General features: G+C 47.6%; 1 protein-coding gene across 1 annotated transcript; it reads right to left on the reverse strand.

Moving 5' to 3' along the window:
* Positions 1 to 6,750: 6,750 nt before the first annotated feature.
* Positions 6,751 to 8,540, reverse strand: LOC130551023 (uncharacterized). Its single transcript, XM_057328559.1, has one exon. It carries the CDS (start codon positions 8,029 to 8,031, stop codon positions 6,751 to 6,753), a length of 1,281 nt encoding a protein of 426 aa, XP_057184542.1. The 5' UTR covers positions 8,032 to 8,540.
* Between the last annotated feature and the right edge of the window lie 9,481 nt (positions 8,541 to 18,021).

Consider the following 18,021-nt stretch of genomic DNA (forward strand, 5'->3'; position numbering starts at 1 on the left):
ATGCTATCTCACCTTGCTCGGGGGCTATGTGCAGAGGGATGGCACTACCCAGAGAGTATGTGAGATGGGCTTGAAGGGGGTTGGTTGGCCCTAAGGTGGCTGAGTCCAGCACAGTCTGTACAAGGCTCAACGGTACTAGGTATGGGGGAATCCTGCCCATGACGGGACTGTCCACAGATGAGCTCACCTCTCGCAGCATGTCTGACATCAGCGATGTGACCAGTTGAGCTTGTGCATAATCCTTCTGGATTACATCAAAAAGATGCTTCATTGAATTCACAGTCTGGTTTAGGAGGACACTGTGGGTGTTGAGGACCACTACAGTGCCCTTTAATGACTTGCCTATGGTCTGCAGGGTTTCGCTTTGGGTTGTCAGTTGTGCTCTTAGCTGGGGAACCTCAGTCTGAATCTCGTTCACGTGTCGCCTTACAGTGGCTAAACTCACTGCATTGACACTGGTGATTCCAATGTTGAACAGGGTTCCGACTGCGGCGGCGGCTCCCAGCAGGGCTCCCAGGAAACGTTTGGTGAGCCAGTTTTGCCCATTCAGGTCAGCTTGTGTGACAGTCACCTTCTGAAGTTGGGTGAGCATGTGGCTGATGTCAGCCTCTGCATGGTCCAGGGCAGTCTGTGTCCATCGTCCGACAGCCCATCCAACTTGTGGTGCTGCGATGGGGTAGTGTGCTCTGTAGACGTCATGGGGATTGAGTCGGACGTACACTTTCTGGGTGTGTGTCCGGCAGTTAGTGACCAGGAGGCCCGGTTGTTCCCTCAAGACGATGCCCGATGTAGGGCCTGGTGACACAACGTCTGATTGGAGCAGCCCTCCAGGCAGGCAAAGACTCAGGGTGGCGAGCCACAGCAACATCCTGGTGACAAAGGGAGAGAAAGCAGTGGATAAGTGGTGAAGTTCTTTAGCTGGTCAGTCTTTTGTTCGTAACTTTCCCTAATGGTGAGTTCTTCGGCGTTGATTCAGTAAGGAGGGAGCTCAATCTAGTTAGTGTTACCCCCCCCCTTTCCTTTCTCACCCAGGGGCTACGTGTCTTTTAATCTGATTGCGATGGACCCACTTGAGGATCGGTTCTGTTTGTCCCCTGCTAATCCTGATCTTGTAGGCAACAGGGGAGAGTTTGTCGACAATCTCATAGGGTCCAGCCCAGTGTGGCAAAAACTTCTTGGATAGCCGATGTGGCCGGGCAGAGCTGTAGTACCAGACCCGGTCACTCACATCCAGTTCTTCTCGTGATGCTTTCTGATCGTAGTATGCTTTCCGGCCTTCCGCACTCTTCTGGAGTTGTTGTTGGGCGAAAGCAAACACAGTTTTCAGATGCCTGTGCAGCTCCTCTAGGTACTGGTGAGTGGTGTAAGCTGTGACCAGGTTTGAGTCTCCGGGTTGGTATAACAGGTGTAGCGGCAGAGTCATCCGTCGTCCCGTCATCAGCTCGAAGGGAGTCACGCCAGTTGACTGACTCGGGGTTGCTCTAATGGCCATAAGCACCAGGGGGAGTTTCACGTCCCAGTCCTTCTGGTTTGCTGCCACAAACTTTTTCAACATACCAACCACTGTCCTGTTGGTTCGTTCCACTTGGCCGGATGAGATGGGATGATGACTGATGTGGAGCTGGGCTTGTACACCCAGCAGTTTCCAAGTCTCTTGCATAATCTCAGCCGTAAAGTGTGTCCCCCTGTCTGAGTTAACTCCCAAGGGAAGCCCGAACCTCGCGAAGACGTGGTTCATCAAGAGATATGCTGTTGTTTGGGCCGTGGCGTTGGGCGCTGGGAGGCACTTTACCCACTTGGTGAACTGGCACACAACCGTCAAGAAATATTTGTTGCCCCTCGTCGACCTGGGTAAGGGGTAAGGGTCCGACCCAGTTGATCTGTAGGTCTGACCATGGGAATGTTATTCCTCTGCGTTGCAGTGGAGCTCTGTGGTTTGGGTTTGTAGGCTGGAACTGGCAGCAAACCAGACATCCTCTGACATACTCTGTTACATCTTGCTGCATTCCGGGCCAGTATGCCACCTGTTTTAGGGTCTCGTAGGTGGCTCTGATACCGTGGTGTCCGGCACATGGTGCGTCATGGGCATACATCAGCATGACCCCCCTTTGGCACTGGGGAACCACAAGCTTTGGTGTTGTGAGGTCATCAGGGACGTACCAGAGGATGTTGTCTGTCACACGCAGCGTGTGCTTGATGTCATTTAGCCGCTTGAGGCCTGGGACATTAGCGAGGTCAGAAGATGTGATGGGGTAGGCGGAGGGGTCTGTGAGGTGGTTTAACATTGCTTGTGTGGTGTTGTCATAGGCTTGGAGCGAAGCTATGTCGTCGTTTGAAATCTGTGGAGTGAGTACTAGGGTTTGTGATGCAGGTGCAACAGCGTGCGCCGGGCGGTGGCTGCGTGTTACCGCTGCCACAGATGGGGTGGGTTGGTGGATTGGCAGTGACCACGGGTCACCATGGAGTGCGCCTGCTTTTGCAAGGGCATCTGTCTGGTCATTGAGGTCTTTGTCTTGGCCAGGTTGTTTTGAGTGTCCTTTTACCTTTTTCCAGTAGACAAGCATATCGTGTTCCATTGTGATGGCGTTGCATGCTTGGAACAGGTGTTGATGCTTGACTGGCTTATTGTTAGCAGTTCTGAACCCATTCTGTGTCCAACCTGGGAGATGACATGTGAAGCTTAGTCTGCGTAGTTCGAGTCCGTGCAGATAAGGAGTTCTTTGATGCTGTGCGCCGATGTAATCTGGAGGGTGATCAGGTTGGCTGCCACTTCCGCCCACTGTGATGACTGTGGTTCCAGGTTAAAGTGTTTGGGTGGGCAAGGTTTGCTTTTTACCCACAAGACACATGCTCCAGCCTTTAGGGTACCCTGGTGGTTGTATGAGCATCCATCGACATAGGCCGTTGGCATGCCTTGGCATACATTTTCTTCAAAGTACCTGTGACAGGTGGATTGTTGCAGCTGGGTTTCCTCTGTCTTCGTTGGGGTTGGTGTGTCATCAGAGCAGCTTTGACATGCAGCAAGTCCATTGCCTAGTGCAGACCTGTGATTTTGAGCATACCATGCCTCAATTTTGCGTCCTTGGAGGGCCATCAACAACATGGCTATGCGTGCATTGGTGACGATGCCATCTCTGATGCGTTGACTATTGAGGAACGTGACAGGCTGGTGGCAGGTTTCTATGATCACCTTCTGTGCTCCAATATAATTGGAGCATCGCTGAATTGCGCATACAGTTCAGAGCAGGGCTTTTTCACAGTCTGAATACTTAAGCTCGGGCGGCAGCAGTGTTTTGCTGGCATACGTGACCACACTCTCTTGTCCTGATCGTGTCGTTGGTACAGACCAGCGCTGAGGCTGAATCCAGCTTCAAGGTAGAATTCTTTCTGGGGATCAGGGTAGGCCAGACACGGAGCAGAGCACAGATGCCGTTTGAGCTCAGTCACAGCATTGTCCTGAGCTTCAGTCCACAGAAATGGGCAGTTCTTCTTTAGAAGGGAAGTTAAAGGTCGTGCAATGTCGGAGTAGTCCTCGATGAACTGTCATGAGTAATTGCACACTCCAAGGAAACTTTGCAGTTCTGAGATGTTTGCAGGAGTTTTTATGCTCTGTATGGCTTGTATGCAGCTGGACTGGGGTTCAACGCCGTGTGGTCCTATGAGTAGTCCGACATAGTTCACCTTGGTTTTACACCATTGTCCCTTGTGGAGAGCAATCTTAGCACTTGTCAGTTGGTCTAGGACGTAATCTATCTCCCTTAGGTGGTCGGCTACTGTCTTGCTTTTCATGAGGATGTCATCTACGTAGATGAGGTTTCCTCTCACTCTGGCATCCGGGCATGCTTTGTTGAGGAAGATGTTGAATTCGGCTGGTGAGTTGGCATATCCGAAGGGGAACCGTGTGAAGGTGTATTGTCGGTTGCCAAAGGTGAAGGCCAGCTTGTGTTGATCTTCCGGGTGCACCGGTATAGTCCAGAATCCTGAGGCTACATCAAGTGTGGAGAAGATGGTAACCCCCCTTTTCCCGGGGATCTCCTGTTCCACCTGAGTCATAGGCCATCGTGACAGGGGTACCTGCTGATTCAGTTTTCTGTAATCAATTGTTGGTCGCCACTTGCCGTTGGGTTTAAGGACAGGCCAGATGGGTGCTGAGTAGGTGCTGTTGCAGGGACTGATGACACCCTTTTCCAGCATAGAGTCGATGATCTCTTGTACTGGCTCATGTGAAGCAATGGGGATTTTGTACTGCCTGACGAATGTGGGGGGAGCATTTGGGTGCGAGTGAATTTGTACCATATGAAGGTTAGTGAGGCCACAGTCTAAAGAGTCTTTTGCGAATGACGCTTTGTACTTGTACAGGACCTGTCGAAGTTTCTGGAGGTCTGCTCTGTCCTATATGGCATATGCATCCCTCAGGATTTGTTGGACTTGTGCTTCAAATCCAGGGTAAGGCTCCTCCATCGTTGCATCATCCGTCTTGTTGACAGTTACAGGGGTGGTGATTTCATTGACTTCACAGATGGGTTGGCTACAGACAGTGTACACGGAAAGATAGTCTTTGGTCCTTTCGGTCCTGCACACCTGTTCTTTGGCCATTGGCATGACCGAGGTGATGGAGACCATCTGGAATGGTGTTGTGAGAGCTGTGTTATCCAGACTCCCCTCTGGAATCAGTGGTGGTGGGATGGGACCTATGACTGGTATGGTGAGTTCAAGGTCATGGAAATCTTGGCTCATTAACCATCCCACACGGTAGCCCTTAGGAAGCTTAATAGGTGTAGCTGTGCAGTTGTTGAATAGGATGTGAACTGCACGGGATGTAACTTCAGTTAGGGGTGTGGCTTCCAGGGTGAGGCCAAGCTCCACACATTCCACTGATGGCTGGAAGTAGGCTAGGGTGTGGTTGAGGGTTTGGCCACGCCGCTTGTTGAGCTGCACAGCGACACCTTTGGTGTAGGCAGGTACTGCGGTTTCAAGTTCATTCACCAGGATACAGACTTCTGGGATGGTCTGACCTGATGCCAGGTGTATGTGGTTGACGAGGTCCACAGGGGGTTGTGCGGTCAATGGGGCCCACACCACAACATTGATAGTATCTATGTGAACTTGGAGATGAACTAGGATGTCTGCCCCAATGTAGATGTCATGTGGTGAGTCCTGAAGAACCAGGAAGTAGTGGGTTAAGGACCGGCCATTCCATTTCAAGTTCAAAGCGCAGACGCCTTTGGCCGTTACCATGGTTGACACGTGGGAGCCCAATGGGAATCGTGTGCTCTTTACAACAAAAGGAATGTCCGGTGTGTTCGTAGTGAGAGCATTGAACAGTGTGGGGCTGATGGCTGAATTGTCTGCCCATAGTGCCAAAACAGTGTCTGTTATTGCCATGTTGTTCAGGTGTATGGCTTCCTTGACCCGAGGGCAGTAGCTGTCTGGGTGCTCGGCTGGTTGCAAGGTGCAGAGTGGCGTCCCTGAACTTGGGGCGGGCCTTGAGTCTGTGTTCTTGTGACCAGCTGGGGGTTGGTCGCTGACCTCTGTGACCTGGCAGCGCACTTCAACTGGGTTGGTTGATTGGGAAGGCAGTGGTTCTCGCACTTGAGCCCAGATTTTTAGCTGTTTAAAGTCCATCAGGGGCTTAAAGCGATCTAGCAAATCTTTTCCAATGAGGAGAGGATAGGTGTCCATTGGTGAGATGTACACAGGGTGTTCCAGACTCATGGGACCGATGGTCAGGTGTATGGGGGCTATTTGTTCCAGTCAGACCTCAGTTTGGCTGTATGACTGCACGTTCAATACACATCTCTGTGGCTTGAGAGTCCGATTCTGTCTCTTAGCTCCTTCCGAGAGTCTGTGAAACAACTGGGATGACATCAGCGTGAGGTCAGCTCCGGTGTCAACAAGGGCCTCTCAACTCACCTCATGTTCCAAGGTGATGGCTAGATAAAGTTTCCTGGCTACTCCTTTCTCGATCAGGTTTCCCAGGAGACTTGGTACAGGGGCCTGTGTGGTAACTGACAAGCAGTTAGGGCTGATTTCCGGTTGTTCGGTTCGGAGACAGACAACTAGCACAGCACTTTCGGGTACCTTGGGATCTTGATAGATGATGGGCTGGAGTGTTTTGGTTAGTTCTGGATGATCAGCCGTCAGCTGGGGTGCATTTTGGACTCCCGAATACTTTGGTGTCCGGGAGGTTGGTTCAGAGTTTGTGGGGGCGTTGGCAGAGGTCTGGGAATTGTCTTTAGGAGGAGGGCATTCTGAAGGTTTGTTGATTTCCGCCACTCGTAGTCACGAGGAGTCTGGCATATCCTTTTCGTTTGGCTTGTTAGGCCCTTTTTGAATCAACTCCTTTAATATCTTCAGGATCTCTGCCAACTCTGAGGTCTCTGTACGTTTCTGCTCTGGGGACAGGTGAGACTTGGGCTTGTCACGGGGGCATTGAGGTGCATTCCTTCGATGACTGTTTGGGCTGGTTGTTCCTGCTGGTGCGGGTCGGTGACGCCTAGGTCGGCGATTTGGTTTCCATGCAGCACTGTCCCTTGTTTTGTCTGACCAGCGGGGTCTGCCCCCTGGCCTTTCGGTGTGCCCTGTCGGATGCTTGGCTCGAGCACCCGAGTAGTCATACCGTTCAGTGGCAGTAAAGTCCCTTGTCTCTCTGTTGCCAGGCCTAGCATTGTGATGCGGTTTGGCGCCCTCTAGAGTCAGCTCTGGGTAGTGTTCAGAGACAGGGAAAATAACAGGATTTTTAACAGTCTTTTAAGAGGTAGTCTTGTGCTTAACATAGGCCTTATGGGCCATGTCCCGCAGCTGTTGTGTGGTCATGGTGCGGGAGCATGCCATAACTCCTAAGTGATGACTCACACTAGGATGCAGGTTACGCAGGAAAATAATTCTCAAGTTAAAATCCTCCTCCATTTCTGGCTCATTTCTGGCCCCAAAGTAGGTTTGTCTCAGTCTATTATAATAAGCCGGTGGGGTTTCGAGACGGCCCTGTTTGAGGTCCATGGCAGCAACCAGTCCCTGCTCAGACTCTGGGTATGAAAACTCCTTTATTAGAACCTGCTGCAGTTGCTTGTAATCCCTTTTTACAGTGTCTGACTGCCGGTACAGGAAGCTGCGCACCTCGCGGCTGGAGGTAATCCTGAGCAAATACAGTCTGTCTCTGGTGGAAACATTAACCATGGTTTCCAAATGAAAGTCAATATCCTGCAGGTAGGCATGTACGTCGTGTCCTCCTGCAGGGTTTGGCTTCCCAGCTTCCTCTTTCTTGGACCTCGCTTGGCTGGGAAGTCTGTTCCAACTTGTCGGGGGAGATTCAGTGGTGTGTTTTCCCCCCTTTTGTTCAGCCTGGAAGTGATAGGCGTACTTCAGTTCTCTTTGCACTGTATCAAATTCAGCTTTGAGTTGGTCTTGTTGCTGAGCCAAGGCTTGGACTTCAGCTCGGGCTGCTTGAAAGTGTCTTTTGGAGGCTTTGGCTTTTGCCTCTCTCTCTTTCAGTTCGGTTTCAGCTCGTTTTAAAAGAGTCTCTGCTTCTTGGAGCTTGCATTCCAGGTCCTCGCGGGCCTGTTTTTCCAATCGTTCTCTGCGCTCGGTGTGTGTACGGAGGTCGGTCAAAGTTTCCTGTAGCCTTTCCACCTCCTCCTTTAGCTCTACGTGCCACTCCTCCTTTGCCGGCTTCTGGGCCTCCAGGGTCAGTTGATCTAGGCGATTCTGGGCGTCTGCCTGGTTCCTGCGAGCCTCCTCGGCCTGAAGCTTTAGTGCTACTGTGTCTTGCTCCAGGAGGGTAACGGTTCCATCGCTCAGCTTCACCTGGGTGATGAGGTTGTGGGCAAGGGCCCTGATGATCTTGACCAGCTCGTTGTGGGTGTAGCTCTGTACTGGATCGTAGGCCATCAGCCGGTTCAAGTCACCATCCAGCTGCTCATGGGTCCAGTCCGGTAGGTCCCTGGTCGCCTCGGGCAGGAGGGCCTCCTTCATTGCGCTCAGCCAGGCCCCTAGATGGTCCCAGTGGGTGGCAGGACTGGATGATCTGGACATGCTGGCGCACTGGGGGGCGAGAGAGAAAAGCACAAGAGGCCAATGCAAGTCCCTACAAGTTAAGTGAGCTCTGTACTACTCCTATGTCATGTGTTGTGCAGCTAACTGGGGTGAACAGTCAATGGCACAACTTAAACACATATTTACCCTGGCGGTGCGTAGGCAGGGCAGATAGTAGGTGTGTGTGTGGGTATGTTGGTACAGGGAAAGAGTCTGAGCAAATGTGTCGATGGGTTGAAACTTAGTGGGTCATTCTAATGACTGGGGTAGTTTACGTCATCAACATATTACTGAGAATTCCCTGATGGTTCATGCAGATTAAGTCTTCTTGAAAACTAAAGGTAAAACAAGACAGGATTAAATCAATAACAAAACAAAAATAATGAGACAGGAAAGGGAACAGAGAGGGTTGCCTTAGTTCGGCTGCTTGGCAACACTAGTGTTATGACAGGGCCCGCAGGTAGGGGGCGCTATGGTGTCATATAAGCTAGGGAGGCAGCTAAGCTCAAAACAACAGGGCCAAACTAAACAGTTTAAAACGGGGGGGGGATGGGGGGGGAGAGGAGCGTTTCTAATTCTATTTCCGCCTATAGCAACTCAGTAGGTGCTGTACCTCATTTAATAGACCTGGGCATGAAGTGAGGGCCTCCAGGTGGGTCCTCGTAAAGCAGGTCCAACTCTCCGGCCTTTCTGGACAGACAGCGGCAGACCCCTCAGATCGGTACACGCCACTCAGGTGCGACCACACAAACAGTCACAACTCTCAGCCCAACCTGGCAGTACCTAGTGAGTAACCGACTGACGGGCACAGAGAAGATTGGGATTTTATCTGGGGGTGCCACTCGCAACAGACATAGCCCAAAGGCTTTGCTTATTGCTAAGTGGCACTTCCCGGCGTTATATACCCCAAAATTGCTGCAGTGCACCAGTCAGCGCTATTGGTCCCCTTTTGGGGATATTGGCTGAAGTCTCCCTGCATGCCGTCACCTAGAGTGCGGGGACTGAGGTATCCGAGGCTATCCGCCACCAGTGCCAGGCTGGCCAGGACAGCCAAATCCGCCCACCAGACACCACTGATGAGAGAGACATCACTTCACTACCCAGGTGCCTTAGAGGAAGTGCTGCCTATAGGGAAACACAAAGGCTGAACAGGGCTAGGGTTAATGGCATAGCTGGAAATAACCCAGAAGAGCAAAATAAAAGGTCAAAACTTTAAGATTTGCGAGCCCAGTGAATTAATTAAAATCAAATTTAATTAATTATGTTCCTAGGTAGGGAGCAGTATAGGGAATAATGAGAAATGAAACAAAAAAGAAACATACAATATTGAAATAACTGAAAACAAAATTAAAACCACGTAAACCGAAAACTAATTATTTTTATAATAATAATTAATTAAACTGAAAATTAAAATCAAAAGCAAATGAACAAAATAAACTGAGAAATCAAAACAACCAAAACGGAAATGAGAGAAGTTAAAGAGGGAAAAGACTGACTGAGAGGACCCACAAGGTGGCGTGGTCGAGCCACGCCAAAGGGAAGTCAGGGAGGAAGGGGTGGAGCTAGGAAAGTGTTAGCCACTTACGACACACTGCCCTCTGGTGTTAGTGAGATGTAAAACCCTACCCTAGACTTCAACGTGATTACGTCTTACGTCTAACTCTCGTTTTAAACAAAGACTTCAACAATCACTTTAAACACTCCAGCGGCAATTGCTGTTGACAAGAATTTACATCAAAAATAACGTAAAACACAGATTAAATAATGAAATTCAAACTGGGTCTACAAGAAAATGCTGCTGCAGCATTTGACGTCAAATTGATATAAATTCAAATCCAATTGCCCACTGGGGAAGCGTCACGGATGGTGACGTTTGATCTCGGCGGATCCGAGTTCCGTGTCAGTTCACTATATGACCTGACGCGCGGCAGGATTTCTTCGCTGCCCAAACACTTACTTAAAACACACAGTAACAAACAAACACAACGGGATTTCTTCACCGTCGTACAATTAACTTGATCAAGATTTTTATCACACTCCCCTTTAAACGGTCGTCATCTACTGTTTAACTATACAATATACAGTAAACAGTATCCTTCCGCCTCGTCTACTCGAAAAGAGGAAGCAAGAAAGCACGCATTAGTTAGCTAGTCTAAATGGCTAAACTTCGGGAAGCGGTGTGTGAGAGCTGAAAGACATTGGAACACGCAATGCCTCAAAGTTACACAAAATTTGGCCGTACACGAACTAGGGAGGAAATTCGCTCCACTATTTCATTCGCGCTAACAAGAGGATTTCTTCGCTCAGATTAGGGCGGTCAAACGATATCGGGACTCTCTATAAAAGATTTCTTCGTTTTATAGGGTCACATTAAATTGCAGTTAACTTAACCATCATTAACAGTACCTTGGGCTTTCCTAAATAGGTCACAGAGGCTTGTTTCGGCGCAGTAACTTAAGGGAGCGAGTCTCGCTCTACCTTCTTCGCGCTAAAAGGATTTCTTTGCTCAATTTAGGGCAGTTAAATAATAGCATAGTGCGCTATAAAGAGATTTCTTCGTCTTTATATAGTCACTAAATCTTTGACAGAGGCTGAGGTTTTCTCTACGAGAAGCTCAAGAGTCTGCCAAGGATAGGTGGGTGGGTCCACACCTTCATTCATACATAAAGTGCCATTTAAGAGAGTATTCGGTTTCGATAACACCCATAGAAACACACATGAATAGTCACTGAGTTCTGCTCACAAAACAAGGTTTAAAACTGCCCGCGTTCTCCACCAATATGTGTAGTGTATTTCGGGGAAACTATGAGTTTAAACACAGTACAAATAATTAATGGTGATTAACCATTAATTATTTTATACACTTTACCTGATGCAGCAGAGCTAATAACAGCGACATACTAAATACACTCGTCCACCGAGTGATCAGCAGATCGTATATCAACTCTAAGAAATATTACTCCCCTGGCCTGGAAAAACAATATTCTTACTGTAGTACAGTACCACTTCAGAAATCTTAACGAAATCAAGCAGTTTAAGTGACGTTGATATGTGATAAATAAACACAGAAACAATTCGAGCGTGGATACACATGCGGTTTATTTATCTACACTACGGGGGAACTAAAACCAACTACTAACAAAGACCAAACATTAACAAACAAACATAAAAACGTAAAAGAGTAGAGAATGAAAGAAATAGATAAAGCAAAGAAAATGGCAGTATTAAATCAGCTATTCACATCTGCACGAACCATCGAGGACAAACTCCTTATTTAAAAGGGGTAAAGCTTATACACAACTGGTTAGCAACAGTCTAATAGGAAGAAGCTGTCTCTGAGGAGAGACAGGTCTCGAGAGGTAGAAAGAACACGAGCGAGTGAACACAAGCGAGCGGACAGATATTTTAACCCCGAGGGCGTCACGCCCCTCTGAGGTGGACGATCCAATGTGATGAAATAGTTTTGGGCGCGAAAACATGTTTCTTTGTCCGGCACGCCAGCTCATTTGCATTTATGGTCGCCTGGGAGTTTGGAGCAGTACATAGTCTTAGAATAAAATAAAGTGAACATGGTATAAAAATACATTACTGTGCTATACACCATATTCTAAGAAATGAAAAGAGGAACATTTTGATATGACCCATGAAAGGGTTACAATCACATTGACCTGTAGTTTGTACAAGAATGTAAATATAAACAGAAATACCACGATGCACACATGCATTGGAGGATATATATTGAAGGTGAATAACGGGGAGACAAACATACAACGTGGGGGTATACGGATATGCACTTTAAACCGGTCTTTTGTTGCTAAATAGAGAGAAAGAGAGATTCTTGTGGGCAACATGGTTTTTGTCACTTTGGTGAACAGCCCTGTCCCCCCCCCCGAACCTCCTTTGAAGTCCAGGGGGGTGTTTAGACAGGCCCATTTGCCCAGACTCGTCGGTGCCTGCTCGACGTCCTGCTGAGAGGTTACTGTGTTTTACAATCACAGATGGTAAACTTTGGTCCGGCCATACCCTACACCAGTCAGCGTGTAAGCCAAGCTTCCCATAGTCATAGGCCATCAGTGTTAATCCAGTGGCTTGGTAGCCAAGGCTCACATAGTCATAAGCCACTAGCATTAAACCGGTTGGCACGGTAGCCAAGGCACACATACTCATGGGCCACTAGTGTTTAACTGGTCGGCATGGTAGCGGAGGCACACATAGCATTTAGGTCATTAGGGTTAAGCCAGTCGGCATGGTAGCACAGGCACACATAGATTGTAATACATACGCTTCACATAGCCCTTTGGGACAGCAGCAGTACATATGACTTGGCAATAGATGATTATGTTCATTATGTGTCTCCTGCTTTGAGGTATATGTTATATGTGCAGCAGCAGCATTCCTTATATGCACACAGCAGCATGTTGTGGATGTATTGGGAGTAGCAAGTCTCTGTACTTGCTCCGCCGCAGCAGCAGCATGGCAGATCTATTCTGCCAAGACCAAATAGATTTATATGTCATGTACACTACCATGCAACCCCCTCCGAGAGTTGTCATGACAAAAAATCACAGAGGAAGTTCTGGCATGAAACTCTAGATCAGTGGTCACCAACCCTGCTCCTGGAGATCGACCGTCCTGAAGATTTCAGCTCTAACCCCAATCAAACACACCTGAACTATCTAATCAAGGTGTTCAGGTTTGCTTGATAATTACAGAAAGGTGTGCTGAAGCAGGGTTGGAGCTGCAGTCTGCAGGACGGTCGATCTCCTGGAACAGGGTAGGTGACCACTGCTCTAGATGGTGCAGTCCTAAAGTGTAAACCAATCTGACATAATAACTTTACTACACGGCGCTGATTGGTTCCTTCCGTATCAGCAGCCAATGAGCCTGCTGCTCAACATTTAAATCTTGATCAGCAGCCAATGAGCCTGCTGCTCAACATTTAAATCTTGGCTAGTGGTCATTGTAGCAGTGCAGCGCGTTTCAGAAACCCTCCTGCTTCCCCAGCTCTACTGTATAGATCTGCTACAAGGTGATCACGTCAGCTATGCCGGGTTTATTCATATATGTTATATGTGCAGCAGCAGCATTCCTTACATGCACACAGCAGCATGTTGTGGATGTTTTGGCGGTAGCAATTCTCCGTACTTGCTCCGCCGCAGCAGCAGTGTAACAGATCTATTCCGCCAAGACCAAAATCATTTATATGTCATGTACACTACTATCGTAAACCCTCCGAGAGTTGTCATGACAGAACTAGGTTTACTGCAAATTATCCAGCAGTTAACAAATCACAACAACAGAAAACGTTCACAGCACATTGCTCACACTAGTGGAAGAAAAGCAGCTTTCCCAATCATCTTGTTGTTATAATGCAACATGGTGGATAAAAGCATGATGTAAAGTATCGTCCACACAATCACATTTGTCTGAGGAGGGTCCATCTTTGGAAGTAGATGATCAAGAGGGTCCATCAACTGGGGCTGGTTTGGATACTCAGGATTTAGACAAAGGATACAAGGAGACTGGCAATTCCAGCTGCTTGAAATAAGCTGCTTGGATTCTTGAAAACACATGGACATATACTTCCAAATGACAGCAGAACACCGCCCATTTAGGGTTTGAGATTAAGAAATAAATGTGGTGGCCAGTGCACATACCATAGCTTAGAACCGGGAATTCTCCAGTACCTTTCACAGAACCCATCATTTATAGGCAGCTTAGACCTTCCAATTAATATAGACGGTCTGCCAATATTCAAGTCCAATTAAACCCATTTTTGGCCTATTCTTGCAAAATTTGATTGTACTGAGCCATTTCTGGTTGTTCTGTATTCTGTCAATAGCAAGCCTGACCCAGTTAATGATTATCTTTATGATTTAATAACAGAATTGCAGGCGCTAATGCAAAATGGAATCCCACACGAGACCACAGTGCACAAAGTAACACTGCGAGCATTTGTATGTGATGCTCCAGCAAGAGCATATCTAAAGTGCATCAAAAGCCACAATTCCTCAAATTGATGTGAGCGTTGTCAGTCAGTGGGCACATCAGTTGAGGGAAGGTTTGTCCACTTAAATAAAGGGTCTTGTGAGAAAATCACTGATGATAAAGTTGCAGTAACCAAATCATCAAAAAAAAACGTACACTCCTAGCCCAACTGGGATTTAAAAGGAGGCATGAATTAAAATCACAATTTTAAACCGAACTTTTGTTATATAAGAGGGAATCGTATTCATGCAAAAATCATGTAAGTGTCAGAACTGAAAACGCCCTTGTTACTGAGATTACAACTGTTATTGACACCAGGCCCAGCGAATGCCAGGTTCTGGAATGCACCTATCTATGACGACATTGATAGGTTGAACACTGCCTCCACAGAAAGAATATCAACGACTACTTCTCCAGCCCCGCCCACTGGTTCGCGCATGACAATTCTGAAGTAACAGAAGTGGCGCAGAACCAGATAGAGCGAGCAAGCCATAAACAAACATGCCGTTAAAGATAGCTAAATATTGTGCTATCCCTGGTTGTGGAATAATACAGTCGCTGCATAACCTTCCTTCGGATTCCGATATTAGCAATGCGTGGTTGAAGTTTATTTTTAAAGACGTTCCAGCTCATGTGGGAAAAACATGGAGCGTTTGTTCATTTCATTTCTCCGAGGATTCCTTCGTGAACAAGTCACAGATCGACACTGGATTTGTGGAGAGACTAAAATTAAAAAGCAGTGCTGTGCCATCAATATTGGATCCGATAGGAATGGCGCAGAAATCTTATGTGAGTAAAACATTATTGTACTATGCTTGACTATTGCTTTGTTAGAGATCGCTTGATGTGCCCTGAGCACTATTCGCACGAGATTAGTATTACCTAGGGACCTCTAGTCATTTATATTAATTGCAGATGTTGTCTGTGATATTAAGCCCGTGCGAATCGGGATCTCTGTGATTTGGCGGGCTCATATATCATTTTTCAAGGTTTTATCCACCGTTTGTGAATAATGGAGGCTGTTTTGGTATTATTTCGGGTGCTGGGTGATATCCATAAGTTACTGCCTGTTTATTTATCATGGAAACTCTCGTAACATTTGAGACCCGTGATCGCAGTGATCTTTTGTCTGGTTCACGATCACAGGTCTCAAATGCTGACAGGTACGGTCATATATCAATAAACGCAATACAACTATAGGCTACACAAACTATGCAAAGCCTTGCTATCACATCAGGGAAATAAGTCAGTAAATCCATCCCATGCGAATGTGTCACATAAAATACTGATGTGGGGAGGTAATTTATAAATCACAGGAGGTCTCCAGATAATACTAATGCCGTGCTAAAACTGTGAATGGTGCTAATGTGTAACCTAACGTTACGTCTCAAACTAAATTCACAAAAGGCTCCAACTACGCAAACTGCTATCCAATCAAAGCAGTGGGCGTTTACTTATAAAGTCTTCAATGCGGCACACCCATTAAAACTGAGCGTTTGTCGAGGCGGCCTCAAAACCCAGGTAGAAAATAACATATTACTTATTGATTTTGATGTTTTTGAATGTAAAAATCTCGAGAACGTCATAAGTAGTAAACAGTATAAGTACAACAGTATAAAACAATAAACAAGCCCAGTTCATCACACCTTTAAATGTGTCACACAGTTTCCTCTCGACCATATGCACCTAATTTTTCTTGGAGCTGTGAAAATATTACTACATTTTTGTTGCAAGGCCCAGTTATTTGCAGGTTGCAAAAAGGACAGACTGATTTGCCAGAAATTAGCAGAAATTACTACAACTGAAAGGTGCAATGCCTTCTGAGTTCGCCATGCTGCCAAGATCTCTGACCGAACTGAACTGAACGCGCCGAGAAGGGGGCATTCCAGGTCTTGGTGAGCTCCTTATGCACCTCTGGGGGCAGCCCGAGCAACATCCGATGCCAGCAAGTCGCTTTCTGATGCTGCGACAGAAATCTTATGCTCATCACACACCTGCGTGAGGCTGCTATGGGTCGGTCGACTGCTGCCCATCGGAGACGGGTTTGGTGAGCGTGGCGGGGCATGGACGATCCGCGGCATCTGCTGCGGTGGGTTGAGGTCCATGGGAGTCCCCAGATCACAATCGCTGCTCACCGCTGCGTACGGCTTGGCTGCCGCCGCGGAGAGGGAAGCAGACGATGTCGTGGCTGCGTCCAAAAAGAACACAACGACCCATAACCGCAACACTTTGATCGATATATGCTCGCAGTGCGGGCATGCAGTATCAACGTACGCTACTTCAGCATGCTGCAAAGCATGTGATGTAGGTATTGTGCCCGTCGGGATCGAGGACAAGGTGGCCGCATCAAAGATTACAGAGGCGAGACATGCCTGGCAACATGTGCATGCTGTAGGAAATTTCAGCTCTTTTAGGAAATTTGCTCTAATAGACACCTAGGTCCGCTACCAAAACGCCCAGGGGAAGTTGCACACACGAGGTTCCGTAGAACAAAAGATGAATGAATGGGCACGCCATCTTCCTTTTTGAGGAATCTCTTGACTATCTCTTGTTGGACATGTGTGGGTCCATTAAAGAACTCCAAGAGCGTGCCATTAAAAGACTCAAAAGAAAAGGTGGATGTAGCCCACAAAGGTCCTCAGTTTCTCACACTTGCAGAAATTTGTGTCATCAAGTGCACATTAAATGTCATATTTTCCTTGCAATACAACTTATCAAATTCCATAACAAATTTATTTTCAACCTCAACCATTGATATCTTTTCCTGAAGCAGAGAATAAATACCAAAAACAAGAAGGAAAAGATGGCTCCAGTATTTCTTGGAAAGAACGCCACAAAGCACTGGTAAAGCATAGAACAGAAGCAACGGACCTCTATTCAGAGGCCTTCCAATATTTCCATTCTTTTACAGATCGTGGAACTCTAGTTAACTCTACAGGAGGCTTAATTGCTAGTAACTGCTTATCAATGACTTCGGATTTTGTGCCAATGTACCATGGTTCCCTTTCTGTTGGTCTCTCAACGTTGTGTTGAACCGACAGAATGGGGTTTGATCTTGAGAACCTATCATCTCTGATTGTACTTTTAAAAGGCCAATGAAGTTGGCTAATGGCATGGCATGCCAGTCTCCGCCCCGTACATACAGGTATAAAAAGGAAGATGGCGTGCCCATGTATTCACCTTTTTTTCTTCGGAACCTGCTGAGCATACATGCTGAGAGCATTATCTCTGGAACTACTGGATTCTACGACGCAGAGCAGCGGATTCGTCCTGGTGTGTGTGATTTCCCCTGGGCATTTCGGTAGCGAGCCGAGGGTGTCTACTAGAGCAGATTTCCTTAAAAAGAGAAATTTTCTCACAGCCTGATAGGCGCGATAGCTGCATCACATGTCTGGGTCTCCATGCTGAGGTAGCGTTCGTGGATACGGCAAGCCCGCACTGCACGCATATGCCGATCAAGGCATTGCGGTCACGGTTGGCTGTGTTCTTTTTGGACCCAGCCACAACATTGTCTGCTTCCCATTCCGCGGCGGCTGCCAAGCCATCCACAGCGGCGAGTGGCGGTGGTGATATGGGGACTCCTGTGGACGTTAATCCGCTGCAGAAAGTGCCGCGGACCATCCATGCCCTGTCACGCTCGCCTACCCTGTCTCCTATGGGCAGCAGTAGACCGTCCCATAGCGGATCTACACAACAGCGCACATAGGAGAAGGTGTCAGTCACGGCATTGGATGGTGACTTCCTGGCATCAGACGCTGAGGATTCCCTGGAGCTCCTGACTCGGAGATGACAGGCATGTTTTCCCGAGCTGCCACAGTGTCTTCCATTTGCCAACTTCATTGGCCTTTTAAAAGTACAATCAGAGATGATAGGTTCTCAAGATAAAACCCAATTCTGTCAGTTCGACACAACGTCTCGTTCTCTCCATCAGGGAACTGAGGTTACATACATAACAAAGATGTTTGTCATGATTAGTCGAATCTAGCCATAATGTCATTAGCT

The sequence above is a fragment of the Triplophysa rosa genome, unplaced genomic scaffold, assembly GCF_024868665.1.
Source record: "Triplophysa rosa unplaced genomic scaffold, Trosa_1v2 scaffold54_ERROPOS3010582, whole genome shotgun sequence".
Classification (NCBI taxonomy): Eukaryota; Metazoa; Chordata; class Actinopteri; order Cypriniformes; family Nemacheilidae; genus Triplophysa; species Triplophysa rosa.

Bases quoted from the DNA above. Each gene is read 5' to 3' on its own strand.
- LOC130551023 (XM_057328559.1), bottom strand. From the start codon at position 8,031: ATGTCCAGATCATCCAGTCCTGCCACCCACTGGGACCATCTAGGGGCC.